Here is a 21,716-nt window from a genome sequence, read left to right as displayed (position 1 = left end):
GATACAGAGTAAAGCTCCTCCACACTGTCCCCATCAAACATTCCCAGGACAGGTACAGCACGGGGTTAGATACAGAGTAAAGCTCCCTCTACACTGTCCCCATCAAACATTCCCAGGACAGGGAAAGTACAGGGGTGGATATGTCTTGGAGGGAAAGAGAGGAAATATATTTCATACAAAATAAAACAGTCCAATTTTATTTGGAAAGTAGAGATTTTAGCTTGCTGATGTGCAGGCTCCAGACTCAGTGGATTTGTGATGAGGTCCGAATACTTTCCCTCGCTCCCTGCGAGTACAGATACCTCCCCGCTGCCTCGCAGGCAAAGAGAGTGGGTAACTCCTGACCAGCTGTGGGTAAAGGTGTGAGGCAATGGCCCATCAACTCCTCAAGTCCGTCCCTAACCCCCACAGCCACAGCAAGAGGTTCAGCAGGCGACATAGCCCTTCGTTCAGGGTCTCTCACCCCCCACTCCTTGCCCCTGTCTGTCTGGCAGGGGCTGCTGTCCTCTCCTCTGGCTCAGACGCTGATAGTCCTGAAGATGTCGAAGCCGTTTTGGGCAGTGCTGATCAGCAGGCCCGGGCACTGTGAGTGCCAGTGGAGCTCCTTAATGTCCTCCTGACCCTGGTGAATGAAGAGGAGCTGCGGGGGGAGGCTCGCCAGCGTCACCTCCTGCCCCTCTCCCTCCCCCACCTCCTGGTCCCGCTCCACCGCCAGGTCCCACTGCGTGATCTGGTTATCAGCCCCGGAAGCTGCCAGCACGCTGCTTTCAGTCGGATGCCATTCCACCGAGGTGATGGGTCCAGAATGCTGCTTAAACTTGGCCACACTGTCACCATCCTGGGGACGGGGGTGGGGGGTTGGGGAAGAGAGATAGATGAAAATAGAGAGAGAGGAGCAGATGGATAGAGATAGAGATAGGAGAGCGAGACAGAGAGAGATGGGGAGAGAGAGAGAGAGAGAGAGACAGAAAGAGAGAGGCGGAGAGAGATGGGAAGAGGCAGAGATGGAAAGTGAGGCACAGAGAGAGGTGGAGAGAGGCATGTGGAGAGAAAGACAGAGGGAAAGCACAAGAGGCAGAGGGAGAGCACAAAAGGCGGAAAGAGAGAGAGAGAGATAGATAAAGTCCAAGAAAGAAAGAGGGAAAGTGATCAAGAGGTATATATTACATATATATAATATATAGAGAGACAGGGAGAAAAACAGATAGAGACAGAGAGGCCAACAGAGGGAGAGCCAGATAGAGAAGGGTGGATAGAGAGAGACAGAGAGAGACGGGGTGAGCAAGATGGACAGAAGGAGACGGGAGAGAGAGACGGACAGTTGAAGGGTGAGAGAGAGAGAGAGATGAGATAGGGGTAGAGAAGAGGGAGAGGCAGAGGCGGGATCAGAACGAGATAGATGGAAAGAGAGAGAAAGAGGCAGAGAGACAAAAGATAAATTTAAGTCAAACTTTGGGACATTAGCCCTCCTCCCATAGCTGGTCTGGTCATCTGGAACAAAGTCCCGACAACTGTCAGCCATTCAACTGCATGGGGCATCGTTGCATCACTTTTTTAGCCTTTACTTGTGGTCAGGAAGCCCATTCAGCCCCTCCCTGGAGCCTGTCACACAGGAACAGGAGGACGTCCATCAGCCCCTCCCTCCAGCTTGTCACACAGGAAGAGGAGGAGGTCCATTCACCCCCTCCCTCGAGCCTGTCACGCAGGAAGAGGAGGAGGTCCATTCTGCCCCTCCCTCGAGCCTGTCACGCAGGAAGAGGAGGAGGTCCATTCACCCCCTCCCTCGAGCCTGTCACGCAGGAAGAGGAGGAGGTCCATTCACCCCCCCCTCGAGCCTGTCACGCAGGAAGAGGAGGAGGTCCATTCACCCCCCCCTCGAGCCTGTCACGCAGGAAGAGGAGGAGGTCCATTCACCCCCCCCTCGAGCCTGTCACGCAGGAAGAGGAGGACGTCCATTCTGCCCCTCAAGCCTTTTAGAATCCCACTTGCTGTGGGAGGCAGTTCCACATTCTATTCATTGGATAAAGAAGTTCTGAATTTCCTCCCCTTTTGCTTCCATGCCCCGACATCCCCCCCAGCTTTTCACGCTGTCAACCACCACAGAAACGTATGAATGACCCAATCGTTCATTTAGCAGAACCCGCCCACACCATCTTTCCAAAAAAAGAATCCCCGCCCGCCCAACACACTGTTCCACTTCCCCGCTGGCTGATAAACGCGTAAAGGGAAAATCATTTCTCGTGCACCGTCAGCCGCCCACACCCCCTTAGCGGCTGACTTCTCTCCCCCAGTCTAACCTTGAACTTCCGCAGGTCCCAGATCTTCAAGAGGCCGTCGTCGCCCCCGGAGACGATGAAGGGCTCGAGGCGGTTCCAGCTGATGACGTTGACGTCAGCCTCGTGTGCCGCCTCGCGGGCGAGCATGCAGGCTTTCCCGGGGCTGGCGCGCGTGTCCCAGATACGGATGGAGGCATCGGCAGAACAGGAGGCAAAGACCTGTTTGGGGGGGGGGGGGGGAGAGAGAAAGAGAGAGCAGGGGGTCAAGCGAGTGCCGAGCAACACGGGAGTGACAGAGGCCCACCCTTCCCCCACCCCCACGACTTACCGTGGCCTCATTGGGCGACCACTGGATATCCTCGACGGAGCGGGAATGGGCGGCGTACGGCCGCTGATCCACGCTCCAGCCCCCGCCTTCTGTGGGCTCCCACACGTGGATGTTCTTGTTGCAGTCCCCGGTCGCCAAGCGGCCTGCGGTAAGGGAGGGAAGCCACAATACAGGCGTCAGCACCCAGCTCGCCCCAAAACCATCGCCCACCAGTTAAACCAAACCATTACAGCACAGAACAGGGCTGTGTGGTTCACCCCACCCCCCCCCCACGTCTCGATGTGCCGTGGAGGTAGATTTAATCACCAAATGTCTCGGTCACGGCCGTCTCCCTCTGTAAATGCTCAGTGTACCTGATTAAATGCATGGGGTTGTGGGGTGGCCAATGGTTAGCACTGCTGCCCCCCCTCAACACAGTAAAAAGTCTGACAACACCAGGTTTTAGTCCAAACGATTTATTTGATAATAGACTCACAAGCTTTCGAGGTTTCCCTCTTCGTCAGGTGAATGGAGAGCCCCCCCTCAACACCAGGGGCCCGGGTTTGATTCCGGCCTTGGGTCAATGCCTGTGCGGAGTGCGCACATTCTCCCCGTGTCTGCGTAGGTTTCCTCTGGGTGCTCCAGTCTAAAGGATGTATTGGTTAGGTGCACTGGCCTGTAGTAAAATCTTCCTCAGTGTACCCGAACAGGAGTGTGGCAGGTAGGGGATCTTCACAGCAGGGTTAATGTAAGCCTACTTGGGACACTACTAAATAAACCAAAATAAACTTCAACTCGTGTCTTGAGATGGATAGAAAGCTGGTTCGCTGACAAGAAGCAAAGAGCTGGGACCTCAACTGTTCACATTATATATTAATGATTTGGAAATGGGTATTAAATGTATTAACTCCAAATTTGCAGATGATACAAAGCTGGGTGGGAGGGTGAGCTGTGAGGAGGATGCAGAGCTGCTTCAGTGTGATTTGGACAGGCTGAACGAGTGGGCATTTGCATGTATGGGGGGGGGGGACAGGAGAGAAAGAGAGAGTCGGGGCGAGGGAGTGGGGAGTGTTGGGGGAAGGAAGGGAGCTAGGTGGCTCTGCCCAATGAGAGTTTACTGAAACAGGGGAGAGAGTAGCCATGTCACGTATAATTCCATTGTTTGCTGGAGCAGACGAGTGAAGGAGCAGAGAGAGAGATAAGATTTTTACCTGTTAAAAACCTGTTTAAATAAGTTTAAAGCACTTTGTTCTTTGTAGAACTGTTTAAAGCATTTATTTATTGTATTTACTGCTTTAAGAATTCTGAGGGAGTGGTTAGTAGGAGTTGTGGGCCAGCCAGCTTTAAATCAGCGCCAGGTTTAAAAGGAGGCCTGGTGTAGACAGCGGGCAGCGTCTGAGCGGGCAGCAGAGTGAGAGGGAAGCAGAGTGAGCTACTAGGGCTTAATATCAAAAGGGCTTGGGAGAAAAAGGGCCAGGTGAGTTCGTGTGGAAATTTTCAAAATTACTGCAGTGAATAATGGAGGGGCATGTGATGTGTGGTTTCTGTATGATGTGGGAACTGGTGGACCCCAGGGTCCTCCCCAGTGACCATGTCTGCAGCAAGTGCAGGTTGCTGGAGGAGCTCCAGCTCAAGGTAGATGAGCTGGCCTCTGAGCTACAGACACTGAGGCTCATCAGGGGGAGAAAGGGTGCCATTGTCAATGGGGTGCAAGTAACATCCACCCCCCCTAAACTGGCTAACTCTATGGGTCAGGAACAAGAGGGGGCTGCTGAGAGGAGGAAGGAGGGTGGGGAGAGGAGGCCTCAGCCTCTCAAGCTGCATAACAGGTTTGAGGTTCTTGCTTCCAGTCTGGACGAGGACGAGGCAGGTGAGGTCGGTGAGCAGACTGCACACGGTACAGTGATGCAGCAGGACATAGGCAAAGAGAAGGGGAAAAGGAACGTAGTTGTAATTGGGGATAGTGGGGTGAAGGGTATTGACACTGTCCTTTGTCACAATGACAAAGTGCACAGAAGGGTGTGTTGTCTGCCTGGTGCTCAGGCCCGGTCCGGGATGTCGCATCTGGGCTGCAGAGGAACCTGGAGTGGGAGGGTGAGAATCCGGTCGTAGTTGTTCATGTGGGTGCCGACGACGTAGGCAAAATGCGACCTGAGGATCTGGGGAGGGAGTATGAAAAGCTGGGAATGGAATTAAAAAGTAGAACCGACAAGGTGGTCATCTCTGGGCTACTGCCTGAACCGAGTGCAGACGGGCGTAGGGTTGATAAGATTAAGGAAGTGAATGGGTGGCTCAGGGATTGGTGTGGGAGGAATGGGTTTGAATTTATGGGGCATTGGCACCAGTATTGGGGTAGGTGGGACCTGTTCAGGTGGGATGGGGTTGGTCTGAACCGTGCTGGGATCAGAGTGCTGGCGAATCGTGTAAAGAGGACTGTAGACAGGTCTTTAAACTAATTGCGGGGGGGGGGAGAGAGGGTGTGAGGGTAGGTGACATTACAGCGTCTAAAGTTAAGGAGACGGTACAGGTAAGGATAGAGGCCGAGGATGTCCCAATAATAAAGGGAGTAGGGGGCGTGAGTATGGTTGGTGGCGTTCTGGCAAATAAGGTCCAGATGAAGGCTGGGATGAAGGTGCTTTATCTGAATGCGCGAAGCATTAGGAATAAAGTGGATGAGCTGGTGGCGCAGATCGACACAAATGGATATGATCTGGCGGCCATTACAGAGACGTGGCTGCAAGGTGACAGGAACTGGGAGCTGAATGTCCAGGGGTATCAAGTGTTTAGGAAGGATAGGCGGGAAGGAAAAGGGGGGGGCGTAGCTCTGCTGATTAAGGATAGCATCAGGGTGGTAGCGAGGGATGATATTGGAGCCAAGGAGCAGAACGTGGAATCGTTGTGGGTAGAGATTAGGAACAGCAAAGGGAGGAAGACGCTGGTGGGTGTCGTCTATAGGCCCCCGAATAATGATCTGGAGGTGGGGCGGGCTATTAACGCGCAAATAAGTGCGGCGTGCAGGAATGGAACGGCTGTAGTTATGGGGGATTTCAATCTGCATATTGATTGGTCGACCCATGTTGGACGCGGTGGGCTCGAGGAGGAGTTCTTGGAATGCTGCCGGGATAGTTTCCTGGAACAGTGTGTGCTGGAGCCGACGAGGGAGCGAGCTATCTTGGATCTGGTGCTATGTAACGAGGCAGGTAGAATTAGGGAACTTGTGGTGAAGGATCCTCTTGGGGAGAGTGATCATTGTATGGTGGAGTTTCTGGTGCAGATGGAGGAGGAGAAAGTGGGTTCCCGGACACGTGTCCTTTGTTTGAACAGAGGGGAGTATGGTAGGATGAGAGAAGAATTGGCGAATGTGGACTGGGGGAGCGCGTTGGAAGGTAGGTCTGCTGAGGAGCAGTGGAGGATCTTTAAGGAGATCTTTCTTGGTGCTCAGCAGAAATTTATTCCGATGGTCAAAAAGGACTGTAGGAGGAGAGGTAATAAGCCGTGGATAACGAAGGAGGTGAAGGAAAGTGTTAAATTAAAAGCAGAGGCGTTTAGAGTAGCTAAGAGTAGTGGGTGAGAAGAGGATTGGGAGAGGTTTAAATGTCAACAAAGATTGACAAAGAAGTTGATAAAGAAGGGTAGGAGAAACTATGAAGCTGGGCTAGCGCTTAATATAAAAAAGGATAGCAAGAGTTTTTGTAAGTATATAAAAAGAGGCTGGCTAGGGTGAACGTTGGTCCCTTAGAGGATGAGAAGGGGGACTTAGTGGTAGGGGATGGGGATATGGCGGAGGTCTTGAATAACTTTTTTGTTTCGGTCTTCACGGAGGAGGACGTGAATAATTTACCGGGTGTTAGAGATGGAAAGGTGGTAGGACTGGAGGGTCTTGATGACATTACTGTTACTAGAGAGGTGGTGCTCGACAGACTGGAGGGGCTGATTGTGGACAAGTCCCCAGGACCGGATGGAATGCATCCGAGGGTCCTGAAAGAAATGGCGGAGGTGATAGTAGATACCTTGGTGGTTATTTTCCAGACGTCGCTGGATTCCGGGGAAGTGCCGGAAGATTGGAAAACGGCTAATGTTACGCCGTTGTTTAAGAAGGGTGCCAGGCAAAAGGCGGGGAATTATAGGCCTGTTAGTTTAACGTCTGTTGTAGGTAAAATGTTAGAATCCGTCATCAAGGAGGAAATAGCGAGGCATCTTGAGGGGAACTGCTTGATAGAGCAGACACAGCATGGTTTCATTAAAGGGAAGTCGTGTCTGACAAATTTACTGGAGTTCTATGAGGATGTGTCTAGCGCGGTGGATAGAGGAGAGCCGGTGGATGTGGTCTTCCTGGATTTTCAGAAGGCGTTTGACAAGGTGCCTCACAAGAGGTTATTACAGAAGGTCAGGGGGCATGGAGTTGGGGGTAGGGTGTTAGCGTGGATAGAGGATTGGTTGTCAAATAGGAGGCAGAGAGTGGGGGTCAATGGGTGCTATTCGGATTGGCGGATGGTGACTAGTGGAGTGCCCCAGGGGTCGGTGCTGGGGCCTCAGCTATTTACCATTTATATAGATGGCCTGGAGGAGGGAACCGAGTGTAGGGTGTCGAAATTTGCTGATGACACCAAAATTGGTGGAAAGGCAAATTGTGCGGAGGGTGTGGAGAGTCTACAGAAGGATCTAGATAGGCTGGGCGAATGGGCCAGGAAATGGCAAATGGAATTTAATGTTGGCAAGTGCGAGGTGGTCCACTTTGGTAGGAATAATGGTAGGAAGGATTATTACTTACATGGAGAAAAACTGCAGCAGGCGGCGGTGAAGAGGGACCTCGGGGTCCTTGTGCATGAGTCGCAAAAACCCAGCTTGCAGGTGCAGCAGGTGGTCAGGAAGGCGAATGGGATGCTGGCCTTCATAGCGAGGGGGATTGAATATAAAAGTAGGGAGGTCTTGCTGTGGCTGTACAGGGCATTGGTGAGGCCGCAGCTGGAGTACTGTGTGCAGTTTTGGGCGCCGTACTTACGCAAGGATATTTTAGCCTTGGAGGGAGTGCAGAGGAGGTTTACTAGGCTGATACCGGAGTTGAGGGGGTTGACCTATGAGGCTGAATAGATTAGGCTTGTACTCGTTAGAGTTTAGAAGAATGAGGGGAGATCTCATTGAGACGTATAAGATGATGAATGGATGGATAGGATAGAGGTGGAGAGACTCTTCCCGCTCAGAAAGGACAGTAGGACTAGAGGGCACAGCCTCAAGATAAAGGGGGGGCGGTTTAGAACAGAGTTGAGGAGGAACTTCTTCACTCAAAGGGTGGTGAATCTCTGGAATTCTCTGCCCGTTGAAGTGGTGGAGGCTGCCTCGCTAAATATTTTTAAGACGCAGGTTGATGGGTTTTTGATGAGAGAGGGGATTAAGGATTATGGGGAGAGGGCGGGAATGTGGAACTGAGCCACGACAGATCAGCCATGATCTTATTGAATGGCGGGGCAGGCTCGAAGGGCTAGTTGGCCTACTCCTGCTCCTATTTCTTATGTTCTTACGTTCTTATAATTACACCTGCTCGATGTAGAGGTAGCCATGTTACACTGTTGACCATGATGTGGAGATGCCGGCATTGGACTGAGTTAAACACAGTAAGAAGTCTGGCAACACCAGGTTTAAGTCCAACCAATTTATTTGATAGTAAACTCACAAGCTTTCAGGGTTTCTCTCTGCGTCAGGTGAATGGAGAGTTCTGGCCTCAGACAGAGTATATAACAGCACAGACAGTTTACAGATTACTGATTAGAATGCGAGTCTTTACAACTAACCTGCTGTTCAAGTCTTAAAGTGGCCAACAATGTGAGTGGAAGGAGCATTGATCACAGGTTACAGAGATGTGTATTGTCTCCAGACAGTACAGTAAGTGAGGTTTTGCTAACCCAGGCAAGTCATGGGGGTTACAGATGGGTTCATGTCACAATATCTGTAACCCCCATGACTTGTCAGGGTTTGCAAAACCTCGCTTACTGTACTGTCTGGAGACAATACACGTCTCTTTAACCTGTGCCTAACGCTCCTTCCACTCACATTGTTGGCCACTTTAAGACTTGAACAGCAGGTTAGTTGTAAAGACTCACATTCTAATCAGTAATCTGTAAACTGTCTGTGCTGTTATTTACTCTGTCTGAGGCCAGAGCTCTCCATTCACCTGACGCAGAGAGAAACCCCGAAAGCTTGTGAGTTTACTATCAAATAAATTGGTTGGACTTAAACCTGGTGTTGTCAGAATTCTTACATTGGTTACCAGCCAGAGGAGGCAGTGAGCAGGTCCCTCCCTCTCAGGGTCACTGAGTTCTCCAGCCTGTCTGAGGAGGACCAGGGAGGGCCTGACAGTGTCCTCAGGTATCTCCATGTTCCCAGAAGTTGATACTGAGGAGAGATTCCCACACCCCGCCCCGCCCCCACTCCCACCAAATGGAGACTGGACTGAATATTAACGTGATGCCCCCTGAAGGAGAATAGTCAGGGACTGGCTGCCACTCCAGGACCGCACCCTGCCCTTACCGGCAACTGTGGGCGACCAATCGATAGCGAAGCCCTCTATCATGTGACCTCCAAAGGCGAAGATTGGCTGCAGCTTGGACTGCTTCTCCCGGAGGAAAGTGGACATGGCCTCAGCCTGCGACACAGCCTTCAGCTGCTCCTTCAGCTCCCACACCTCAACCTGAGCCTTCTCAGACCAGATCGCAGCAACCTGGGTCTCACCCAGATCCTTCACCTGCACAGGGGCAGAGAGAGAGAGAACAGAGATCAGCGAGAGGCAGAGAGAGAGAGAACGGGGATCAGCGAGAGGCAGGGAGAGAGAACGGGGATCAGCGAGAGGCAGGGAGAGAGAACGGGGATCAGCGAGAGGCAGAGAGAGAGAGAACGGGGATCAGCGAGAGGCAGGGAGAGAGAACGGGGATCAGCGAGAGGCAGGGAGAGAGAACGGGGATCAGCGAGAGGCAGAGAGAGAGAGAACGGGGATCAGCGAGAGGCAGGGAGAGAGAACGGGGATCAGCGAGAGGCAGAGAGAGAGAGAACGGGGATCAGCGAGAGGCAGGGAGAGAGAACGGGGATCAGCGAGAGGCAGAGAGAGAGAAAACAGAGATCAGCGAGAGGCAGAGAGAGAGAACGGGGATCAGCGAGAGGCAGAGAGAGAGAACGGGGATCAGCGAGAGGCAGGGAGAGAGAACGGGGATCAGCGAGAGGCAGAGAGAGAGAACGGGGATCAGCGAGAGGCAGGGAGAGAGAACGGGGATCAGCGAGAGGCAGAGAGAGAGAGAACGGGGATCAGCGAGAGGCAGAGAGAGAGAACGGGGATCAGCGAGAGGCAGAGAAAGAGAACGGGGATCAGCGAGAGGCAGACAGAGAGAACGGGGATCAGCGAGAGGCAGACAGAGAGAACGGGGATCAGCGAGAGGCAGACAGAGAGAACGGGGATCAGCGAGAGGCAGACAGAGAGAACGGGGATCAGCGAGAGGCAGAGAAAGAGAACGGGGATCAGCGAGAGGCAGAGAGAGAGAAAACAGAGATCAGTGAGAAAAAGAGAGAGAGAGAGAGAGAGAAAAGTGACCAGTGAGATGAAGACAGAGAGACAGAACAGGGATCAGTGAGAGGCAGAGAGAGAAAAGAGATCAGTGAGAGGCAGAGAAAGAGAGAGAGAACGGGGATCAGCGAGAGGCAGGGAGAGAGAACGGGGATCAGCGAGAGGCAGGGAGAGAGAACGGGGATCAGCGAGAGGCAGGGAGAGAGAACGGGGATCAGCGAGAGGCAGGGAGAGAGAACGGGGATCAGCGAGAGGCAGGGAGAGAGAACGGGGATCAGCGAGAGGCAGGGAGAGAGAACGGGGATCAGCGAGAGGCAGGGAGAGAGAACGGGGATCAGCGAGAGGCAGGGAGAGAGAACGGGGATCAGCGAGAGGCAGGGAGAGAGAACGGGGATCAGCGAGAGGCAGAGAGAGAGAACGGGGATCAGCGAGAGGCAGAAAGAGAGAGAGAGAGAACAGGGATCAGCGAGAGGCAGAGAGAGAGAGAACGGGGATCAGTGAGAGGCAGAGAGAGAGAACAGGGATCAGTGAGAGGCAGAGAGAGAGAACAGGGATCAGTGAGAGGCAGAGAGAGAGAGAGAGAGAGAGAGAGGGGACAGGGATCAGTGAGAGAGAGAGAGAACAGGGATCAGTGAGAGGCAGAGAGAGAGAGAGGGGACAGGGATCAGTGAGAGGCAGAGAGAGAGAGAGAGAGAGGGGACAGGGATCAGTGAGAGAGAGAGAGAACAGGGATCAGTGAGAGGCAGAGAGAGAGAGAGGGGACAGGGATCAGTGAGAGAGAGAGAGAACAGGGATCAGTGAGAGGCAGAGAGAGAGAGAGGGGACAGGGATCAGTGAGAGAGAGAGAGAACAGGGATCAGTGAGAGGCAGAGAGAGAGAGAGAGAGAGGGGACAGGGATCAGTGAGAGAGAGAGAGAACAGGGATCAGTGAGAGGCAGAGAGAGAGAGAGGGGACAGGGATCAGTGAGAGAGAGAGAGAACAGGGATCAGTGAGAGGCAGAGAGAGAGAACAGGGATCAGTGAGAGGCAGAGAGAGAGAACAGGGATCAGTGAGAGGCAGAGAGAGAGAGAGAGGACAGGGATCAGTGAGAGAGAGAGAGAACAGGGATCAGTGAGAGGCAGAGAGAGAGAGAACGGGGATCAATGAGAGGCAGAGAAAGAGAAAACAGGGATCAGTGAGAAAAAGAGAGAGAGAGAGAGAGAAAAGTGACCAGTAAGATGAAGAGAGAGAGACAGAACAGGGATCAGTGAGAGGCAGAGAGAGAAAAGAGATCAGTGAGATGCAGAGAGAGAGAGAGAACAGGGATCAGTGAGAGGCAGAGAGAGAGAGAACAGGGATCAGTGAGATGCAGAGAGAGAGAGGGAGAGAACGGGGATCAGTGAGATTCAGAGAGAGAGAGAGAACAGGGATCAGTGAGAGGCAGAGAGAGAGAGGGAGAGAACGGGGATCAGTGAGATGCAGAGAGAGAGAGAGAACAGGGATCAGTGAGAGGCAGAGAAAGAGGAAACAGGGATCAGTGAGAAAGAGAGAGAGTGAGAAAAGTGATCAGTGAGATGCAGACAGAGAGAGAACAGGGGTCAGTGAGAGGCAGAAAAAGAGAACAGGGATCAGTGAGAAAGAGAGAGAGAGAGAGAACAGGGATCAGTGAGAAAGAGAGAGAGAGAACAGGGATCAGTGAGAAAGAGAGAGAGAGAACAGGGATCAGTGAGAAAGAGAGAGAGAGAACAGGGATCAGTGAGAAAGAGAGAGAGAACAGGGATCAGTGAGAGGCAAAGAGAAATGGGGGTGGGGGATAGAGTGTCTGTGAGGGAGAGAGAGAGAGACAGAGTAGCAGGGTGGGGTGAGGGAGAGAAACAGACAGAGAAGGAGAGTGGGTAAGAGGGAGAGAGGGGCAGAGCGGGGGGGGGGGTCGGTGTGAGGGACGAGACACAGGGCAGGGAGGTTGGTGTGAGGGAGAGAGAGAGAGACAGAGTCAGGGGTGGGTGTGAGGGAGAGAGAGAGAGACAGAGTCAGGGGTGGGTGTGAGGGAGAGAGAGACAGAGCAGGAGAGTGGGTGCAAGGGAGAAAGAGAGAGAGGCATAACAGAGGGGCGGGGGGAGGAGAGACAGAGCTAAGGGTAGGGTAGAAAGAGAGACATTGGGGAGGAGGGAAGGTAGCAGATGGGGGGGGAGGAGGAGGGAAGATAGCAGATGGGGGGGGGAGGAGGGAAGGTAGCAGATGGGGGGGTGGGGGGAGGACGGGGAGGTAAAGATGGAGGGAGGAAGATGACAGGGATGGAGTGTATTGTTCCTGCCTCTCACCCGCACACGGTTCACTCCGCCATAGTGTGGCACCATGGCAATATCGAGCAGTGGTTTTCTCTGCTCTTCCTCCTCTTCGTCACTCTCGCTGCTCTCCGACTCGGAGTCTGAACAAGTCTCCTTGGTGCCCCAGAGATTGTGCATTTTCATCACCAGCAACCTGACAGGACAGTGAAGATATCTGAGAATCAGCCCGTGACCCCCGTCTCAACCCCAACCTCACCCCCGGCCCCAAACTCAACCCTTCATTGACCCTGCTCTTCACCCCTCATTGACCACAGCCGCTGAACCTTGGTGACTTCACTGAAGGACCCTGTACTTTGGTTCTCATTTCCCCCTGACTCCCATCGACCCCTCTTCCACCCCCCTCACTGTCTCTCTCTCTCTCCCCCCTCACACCCACCCCTCTGCTCTGTCCCTCTCACCCTCACACCCAATCCTCTGCTGTCTGTCTCTCCCTCACACCCACCCTCCTGCTCTGTCTCTGTCTCCCTCACACACACTCCCTCTCCCCTGTCCCCATTTCTCTCTGCCTCTCACTGATCTCTGGTCCACGCCCGGCCCAGCCCCACTCCCGCACACTTCCCCCAGTCTGCAGCGATCGCTCCGCCCTCTGGTGCTGACCTGTTCCCCTGTGCTGTCTCGGCCTGGGTCCCCGCACACAGATACAGGGTCAGGGGGTAGTCGGTGCGCTCGCTCCCCAGGTTGTCTCGGATGATGTCGAAACTCAGACATGGGGCACCTGTCAGCAGGGGTGGGGAGAGAATAGATCAGAAAGCCAGCCCACTCTGCCCTAAACACTAGCAAACCCCCTCCCCAATTTGAACACACAACTCACCTCCACATCAAATTCTCTACCTTAGCCCACAGATAATCGGGACACCCACAGCTCCCAAATCAAATCCCTCCTTTTATATTTCCCATTCAAATACATAACACTCATCCCAACAAAAATCGCTATTCATTCACTGGATGTGGGTGCTGCTGGTTTGGCCCAGTATTTATTACCCATCCCTAATTGCCCCTCAAGAACGTGGTGATGAGCTGCCTTCTTGAGTACCAGACAGTCTGTGTGCTGTAGGTACACCCACAGTGCTGTTAGGAAGGGAGTTCCAGGATTGCTATTGGACATCAGTCAGTTCTGTGTGGTGTAGGTACACCCACAGTGCTGTTGGTACACCCACAGTGCTGTTAGGGAAGGAGTTCAAGGACTGTTATTGGATACCAGCCAGTCTGTGTGGTGTAGGTACACCCACAGTGCTGTTAGGAAAGGATGTTCCAGGATTTTGACCCAGCGACAGTGAAGGAATCGCCAATCTATTTCCAAGTCGGGGGGTGAGTGACTTGGAGGGGAACGTCCAGATGGTGGTAATCCCAGGTATCTGCTGCCCTTGTCCTTCTAGGTGGGAAGGTGCTGCCTAAGGAATTTTGGTGAGTTCATAAGAACATAACATAAGAAATAGGAGCAGGAGTAGGCCATCTAGCCCTTCGAGCCTGCCCCGCCATTCAATAAGATCATGGCTGATCTGTCGTGGCTCAGTTCCACATTCCCGCCCTCTCCCCATAACCCTTAATCCCCTCACTTATCAAAAACCCATCAACCCACGTCTTAAATATATTTAGCGAGGTAGCCTCCACCACTTCAACGGGCAGAGAATTCCAGAGATTCACCACCCTTTGAGTGAAGAAGTTCCTCCTCAACTCCGTTCTAAACCACCCCCCCTTTATCTTGAGGCTGTGCCCCCTAGTCCTACTGTCCTTTCTGAGCGGGAAGAGTCTCTCCACCTCTATCCTATCCATCCCATTCATCATCTTGTACGTCTCAATGAGATCTCCCCTCATTCTTCTAAACTCTAACGAGTACAAGCCTAGTTTATTCAGCCTCTCCTCATAGCTCAACCCCCTCAACTCCGGCATCAGCCTAGTAAACCTCCTCTGCACTCCCTCCAGGGCCAAAATATCCTTGCATAAGTGCGGCGACCAAAACTGCACACAGTACTCCAGCTACGGCCTCACCAGTGCCCTACACAGCTGCAGCAAGACCTCCCTACTTTTATATTCAATCCCCCTCGCTATGAAGGCCAGTATCCCATTCGCCTTCCTGACCACCTGCTACACCTGCAGGCTGGGTTTTTGCGACTCATGCACAAGGACCCCGAGGTCCCTCTGCACCGTCGCCTGCTGCAGTTTCTCGCCACGTAAATAATAGTCCTTCCTGCCATTATTCCTACCAAAGTGGACCACCTCGCACTTGCCAACATTAAATTCCATTTGCCAGTTCCTGGCCCATTCGCCCAGCCTATCTAGATCCTTCTGCAGACTCTCTACACCCTCCGTTCCACCAATCTTGGTGTCATCAGCAAATTTTGACACCCTACACTCGGTTCCCTTCTCCAGATCATCTATATAAATGGTAAATAGCTGAGGCCCCAGAACCGACCCCTGGGGCACTCCACTAGTCACCAACCGCCAATCCGAATAGCACCCATTGACCCCCACTCTCTGCCTCCTATTAGACAGCCAATTCTCTATCCACGCTAACACCCTACCCCCAACTCCTACAGTGCATCCTATAGATGGTACATGCTGTTGTCATGATGCGTCAGTGATGGAAGTAGTGAATGAATGCTTAATGTGGTGGATGGGATGCCAATCATGTTTTGTGCCAGAACTTCTGATGAAAAGTCACCAGACCCAAAACCGTGTGTGTTTTTCTCTTTCTCCACAAGTTCTACAAACATATTCCTGTTTTTATTCCAGATTCCCAGCATTGGTAGTGTTATGCTTTGGGGATGCACACTGTGGTTTGAGTACAATTCTACTGATTGCCCACAGTGCTTCATGGATGCCTAGTCGGGTGTTGCTAGATCTGTCTGAAGTCTGTCCCATTCAGTACAGTGATGGTGGCACACAACACGACGGACATTATTCTCAATGTGAAGGTGGGACTTCACAAGGTCTGTGCATTGGTCACTGTTACCAATACAGTTCATGGACCGATGCAGCTGCAAACTGGTAAGGACAAGGTCAAGTATGTTTCTGCCACTTGTTGGTTCCCTCATCACCTGCCACAGATTCAGTCTAGAGGTTATATCCTTTAGGACACAGCCAACTTGGTCTGTGGTGTCCCTGTGCCAATCCTGATTTGCGGGTGTACAACCCCAATTCCCCCTTTAAATCCCTTTTCTCAGGTCTCCAACCCCAATTGCCCCTTTAAATCCGTTTTTGAGGTGTACAACCACAATTCCCCTTTTACGTCCCGACTGTAAGGTGTACAACCACAATTCCACCTTTAAATCCCGATTTTCAGGTGTACAACCACAATTCCCCTTTAACCGCTCCTGATTTCGCGGTGCGCTCCCCCAATGCCCACGTGTTGCGCTCTCTCACCGCTCTGCGCTCGCTGGTACAGCCGGTAGGCCGCTTCGTCCCGCACCAGCTCCTCGCCTTCGGCCAGCGGCTGCCCGGGCAGGTAGACACGGGCCGGGGCGCCTTCAGAATCGGTCTCTTCTTCCTCCTCCATCGCCTCATCTTCTTCCATCCCCTCCTCGCTGCCGCCGCTCGGCTGCTCGTCCGCCATCTTTTCCCAACTGGCACTCAGGCGCCTAGGCTAGACACCACACACATAACTGGCAAGGAGGAAGGACCCTTCCATGTTAAGGAGCTGGCTGTGACAAATAGGGCGCCGTCATCTTTGATGGAGGGAAGGGGGGCTCGCACGTGGGAAGAGGGACATGCATGTGTTTTCTGTGAACAGGGAGCCGCCATCTTTGATCAAGGCTGTTGCCCTCGTGATATCAGCTCATTTTCCCAGCACCTTAAAGGCAAACCTTTGGGGTGAGTGTTTGCACTGTGGCTGGGTTAGGTGGGATTCTTAGGGGTGACACAGTGGTTACCACTGTTGCCTCACAGCACACAGGAGATTCAGAAATGATGTGGGTATGCCGGCGTTGGACTGGCATAAACACAGTAAAAAGTCTGACAACACCAGGTTTTAGTCCAACCTATTTATTTGATAATATACTCACAAGCTTTCGAGGGACACCCTCTTCGTCAGGTGAAGAGGGTGACCTGACGAAGAGGGTGTCCCTCGAAAGCTTGTGAGTATATTATCAAATAAATAGGTTGGACTAAAACCTGGTGTTGTCAGACTTTTTACCGAGATTCAGAAAGTCAGTGCAGATTCCTTGGGCTAACTGGCTGTGAGCAACAGGTAAAGATGCTGTTAACACATATATCTGTACACCATAGAGAAATAGCTTAAAGTCAGGTAGACTGGATATAACCAGGCACATTGATAACCCACATTATGGAAACAACTGTGAGTTTAGTCACAAACATAGGGCATAAGATTCGCTGCTGCTAACACAGCAATAGTTAGGGATAATAAAAAGACTGCCTGTGGTGTAGAAATAACACCAGAGGTGTGGCGTGCAGTGAAGCATACACCACATCTTGAAGGAATGTACGAGGTCCAAGTTACAAAAAGCAAATGGTATGCAAGATGTGTTGTTTCTACAACTAAGCATAAAAGGGGGAAAAAGGTCACTGAGATAGTCAGGACAGCAGTGATTAAGTTGGCAAAGGATTGATTACTGCCAATCTGAACTGGACATGTAACAGTGTTGGATAAGATGGATGAGTTTGCTAATGCACTCTTGTGATAACAGGAGACATTGTTAGATGGGGAGTAGAGGGGATGGAAACTTGGGGCACCTCGAGCCAATAGGGGAATGACAACACATAGATGGGACAGGGATCACCAATTAGGGGAGAACAACACATTGCAAAGCCATTACAACGCTTGTAAAAAAGTATAAAAATGTGCTGCAAATCGATGTAAGGTGTGCGTATTTTATTGGACACCCGGTCTTGCAAGAACGTTAAATAAAATATCTTGCTCCTTCAGAACTTGACTTGACTAAATTGTTTGACTGTGAGCTGCGTTTCTCACACTGGCCTTCTCCTGCACTGTGGGAATTCAATGCTTTGCTGATGGGTTTGACTGTTTAAAAGCAAATGTGCCACTTGTGCCACTCCGCTCTCCCCAAAACTCCAATCCTGGTCAATCAACATCGCTCTACGATGCACACTGTTGCCGATTTGCGCTCTTGGAGGGAGGGGGGGCGGTGTGGTGGAAGCCAGCAGAAAAAAATGTTCAAATCCCAATAAAAGTCCCAGTAACACAGGCATCAACGCTACTGGAGTTGACATTTTATGATGCACAAATTCAGCTCTGACACATTTTGCTGATTCAACCCTTGATTTCCCAAGTCTTATTGGTTTATGAACCTGTGCTCTGCCCTGGATCCCGACCCCTCCCTCCCCAGTCACCCTAGCCCACTTCACACCCATGCTGCCCACTTGTTCTGTGGAGGATGGGCATTTGTATCCCACCTCCAGCTGCCTCCCCCTTTAACTTCTGCCAGTCACTCCTCCTGACTCCAAGAATCATAGAATCCTACAGTCCAGAAGGAGGCCATTCAGCCCATCAAGACTGCACCGAATACAATCCCACCCAAGCCTTATTCCCATACGGCCATGCATTTACCCTGGCTAGTTCCCCTGAAACTAAGAAGCAATTTAGTATGATCAATCAACCTAACCTGCACATCTTTGGACTGTGGGAGGAAACCCACTCAGACAACGTGCAAGCTCCACACAAACGGTGACCCAGGCCGGGAATTGAACCCGGGTCCCTGACACTGTGAGGTAGCAGTGCTAGCCACTGTGCTGCCCTTGGACTCAGTTCACCATTTTGGATTTGGGTTCTGGGGCAACTTCAAAGCGAGTGTGATAAAGCTGCATTTCTTGGCTCTTCCCATGAGGAGGTGAGATGGTGACCGGAGTATCGGAGCGAAGAATAAAAGCAAAATACTCTGGGCGCTGCAATTCTGAAACTGAAATGAGAAACCACTTAGGGGAAAAAGTGCTCAGCAGGTCTGCGGGGAGAGAGAGAAAAAAAGCAGAGCTAGCGTTTCAAGTGTGGGTGACACATTTTCAAAGCAGAAAGGGCAGCACGGGTGGCGCAGTGGTTAGCACTGCTGCCTCGCAGCACCAGGGACGCAAGTTCAATTCCAGCCTCGGGCCACTGTGTGTAGAGTTTGCACTTTCTCCCCGTGTCTGCATGGGTTTCCTCTGTAAAAAGTCTGACAACACCAGGTTTTAGTCCAACCGATTTATTTGATAATACTCTTGTGTTGTCAAACTTTTTACTGTGTTTACGCCAGTCCAACGCCGGCATACCCACATCATGGGTTTCCTCTCACACTCCAAAGATGTGCGGGTTAGGTGGATTGACCATGCTAAAGACCATGCAAGGAGGAAATCCTTGCAGACAAAAGAAGAATGTACAGACTCCACACACAGTGACTCGAGCCAGGAATTGAACCCGGGTGGCTGGCACTGTGAGGCAGCAGGGTTAACCACTGTGCCACGGACCTGGATTCGATTCCCTGCTCATGCCGGTTCTGGGAATTAGCCCGGTGAATCTCCTTGTTACTATATCCTCTTTAAGGTAAGGGGACCAAAACTACACAGCATTCCAGATGAGGCCTCAGCAACACCTGTACAATTACCACAAAACTTCCCTGCTTTTAAACTCCAACTCCTTGGCAGAAAAGGAGTTAGCGTTTTGATTCTGGACAACACATTCTCAAAATTCCTTTGTAAAAAAGTGTTCTCTTGGGTGTGTTGGAGTCATTGGTGTTATGAACAGGAGGGAGGTTAAGGTAAAATCGCTTTCCCTTCTCTCTCTATCCATCAGTTAACGGAAAGAATCCCAACAGTGCAGAAGGAGGCCATTGGGCCCATCGAACCTGCACAACAACAATCCCATCCAGACCCTGTCCCCATAACTCTATGTATTTACCCTGCTAATTCCCCTGACTCTGAGAGACAATTTAACATGGCGTATCAAGTTAACCTGCTCATCTCTGGACTGTGGGAGGAAAGTGGAGCACCCAGAGGAAACCCACACAGGCATGGGAAGAATGTGCTAAGCCCACACAGACAGTGACCCGAGGCCGGAATTGAACTGGGGTCCCTGGCGCTGTGAGGCAGCAGTGCTCACCACTGTGCCACCGTACTGCCTTCTGTGTAGCTTTTTTTTGTCTCCTTCTTTTGTCTCTGAGGAAGGACATTCTTTCTCTGACGGGACTGCAGAGAAGGTTTTCCAGACTGATTTCTGGAATAGTAGGACTGATGTACTAGGGGAGATTGAGTTGCCTTGAGTTGTTAGGATGGTATTTGTTGGAGTTCAGAAGAATGAGGGGGAAACTCATAGAAACCTACAAAAACGTCCACCATCTCGCAGAAGAGCAAGGAAATTTGATATGTCAGCTACGATGCTTGTCAATTTTTACCAACCACAGAAAGCATTCTTTCCACTTGTACCACAGTGGGGTATGGCTTCTGCTCTATCCAAGACCGCGAGAGACTACAAAGGGTCGTGAACGAAACCCTGTCCATCACTCAAACCAATCTCCCAATGACTGACTCTGTCCACACTTCCCGCTGCCTCCAAAAAGCAGTCAGCATAATTAAAGAACTCCACGCACCCCAGACATTCTCTTTTCCATCTTCTTGTCAGGAAAAAGATAAACAAATCGGAGGTCACGTCCAACCAATTCAAAAGCCGCTTCTTCCCTGCTGTTGTTCGACTTTTGATTGGACCTACGTCACACTAAGTTGATCTTTCTCTACACCCTAGCTATGACTGTAACACTACATTCTGCTCTCTCTCGTTTCTTTCTCCATGAATGAATGCTTTGTCTGTATCGCCTGCAAGAAGTAATACTTTTCACTGTATGCTAATACATTTGCAGTTAGATAAAGCACCGGAGGTGAAGGGGATCAAAGTATACGGAGGGGAAGGCGGGATCAGGATATTGAGATTGATGATCAGCCATGAAGGGCCAGATAGCTGCCTCCTGCTCCTATTTTGAACTCTCTTTATCCTGCTGTTCCCACAATGTAAATTTGGAGTGTCCCAATCCTCCATTTTTTAACAAGCATCTATCTACTTCCACCTTAAAAATGTTTAGTAAGCCCCCTGCCCCCCTCCTCCCACCAGCCACCTTCTGGAGCAGAGAATTCCAAAGATTCACAACACTTTCGGACAGAGAGCAATTCTCATTTCTGTTCAAAAGGAGAGGCCCGTGATTTTAAACAAGTTCTGGACTCTCTCACAAGAGGAAACATCCTTCCCACAGCCACCCTGTTGAGGCCATTCTGTAACCTCGAGCACATCTGCTAAACTCCAGCGGAAACAAGTCCAGTCCCTCCAACCTTTCCTCCCCAACTCACTCATTCCAGGAATCAATCCTGTAAACCTCACTCATTCCAGGAATCAATCCTGTAAACCTCACTCATTCCGGGAATCAATCCTGTAAACCTCACTCATTCCCAGGAATCAATCCCATAAACCTCACTCATTCCCAGGAATCAATCCCGTAAACCTCACTCATTCCCAAGAATCAATCCCGTAAACCTCACTCATTCCCAGGAATCAATCCCGTAAACCTCACTCATTCCCAGGAATCAATCCCGTAAACCTCACTCATTCCCAGGAACCAATCCCGTAAACCTCACTCATTCCAGGAATCAATCCCGTAAACCTCACTCATTCCGGGAATCAATCCAACGTAAACCTCACTCATTCCAGGTCAATCCAATGTAAACCTCCTATGAACCGCCTGCAATACCTCAACACCTTTTGTCACACGGTGAAGCCTTCCATTGTTTGCTGGAGCAGGCGAGTGAAGGAGCAGAGCGACAGATAAGAAGTTACCTGTTAAAAACCTGTTTAAATAAGTTTAAAGCACTTTCGTAGTAAGAACTTACCTTGTAGAACTGTTTAAATCATTTAATAGCATTTCTGCGGGCTTTTTGTATCTACCACTTTAAGAATTCTAAGGGAGTGGATAGCAGGGAGTTGTGGGGGAGCAGGCTTTAAAACAGCGCCAGGTTTAAAAGGAGGCCTGGTGTAGACAGCGGGCAGCGTCGGAGCGGGCAGCGGAGTGAGAGGGAAGCAGAGTGAGCTATTAGGGCTTCGGAGCAAAAGGGCTGGGGAGAAAAAGGGCCAGGTGAGTTCGTGTGGAAATTTTCACTACTACTACAGTGAATAATGGAGGGGCATGTGATGTGTTGTTTCTGTATGATGTGGGAACTGGTGGACCCCAGGGTCCTTCCCAGTGACCATGTCTGCAGTAAGTGCAGGTTGCTGGAGGAGCTCCAGCTCAAGGTAGATGAGCTGGCCTCTGAGCTACAGACACTGAGGCTC

At 51.3% G+C, this 21,716-nt stretch overlaps 1 protein-coding gene across 1 annotated transcript; it reads right to left on the bottom strand.

Annotated features, from left to right (window-relative positions):
- Positions 1-169: 169 nt before the first annotated feature.
- Positions 170-16,053, bottom strand: grwd1 (glutamate-rich WD repeat containing 1). Its single transcript, XM_080191823.1, has 7 exons — positions 15,824-16,053; positions 13,058-13,175; positions 12,434-12,593; positions 9,109-9,322; positions 2,605-2,747; positions 2,298-2,495; positions 170-838 (listed from the first exon to the last, which is right to left on the bottom strand). The coding sequence occupies exons 1-7, from the start codon at positions 16,011-16,013 to the stop codon at positions 518-520; spliced, it is 1,344 nt and encodes a 447-aa protein (XP_080047949.1). The 5' UTR covers positions 16,014-16,053; the 3' UTR covers positions 170-517.
- Positions 16,054-21,716: the final 5,663 nt, after the last annotated feature.

Source organism: Carcharhinus amblyrhynchos, chromosome 7 (genome assembly GCF_965287045.1).
Source record: "Carcharhinus amblyrhynchos chromosome 7, sCarAmb.v2.hapA, whole genome shotgun sequence".
In the NCBI taxonomy this organism is placed as follows: domain Eukaryota; kingdom Metazoa; phylum Chordata; class Chondrichthyes; order Carcharhiniformes; family Carcharhinidae; genus Carcharhinus; species Carcharhinus amblyrhynchos.
Note: the sequence above shows the minus strand (reverse complement) of the source record. Positions and strands in the feature narration are given on the sequence as shown.

Excerpts from the sequence above, each read along its gene's own strand:
- grwd1 (XM_080191823.1), bottom strand. The coding sequence starts at position 16,013 with ATGGCGGACGAGCAGCCGAGCGGCGGCAGCGAGGAGGGGATGGAAGAA. Across the intron at positions 13,176-15,823 it reads GTACCAGCGAGCGCAGAGCG|GTGCCCCATGTCTGAGTTTC; the intron begins GTGAGAGAGCGC and ends CCCTGCTGACAG. Across the intron at positions 839-2,297 it reads GGGACCTGCGGAAGTTCAAG|GATGGTGACAGTGTGGCCAA; the intron begins GTTAGACTGGGG and ends CCCCGTCCCCAG.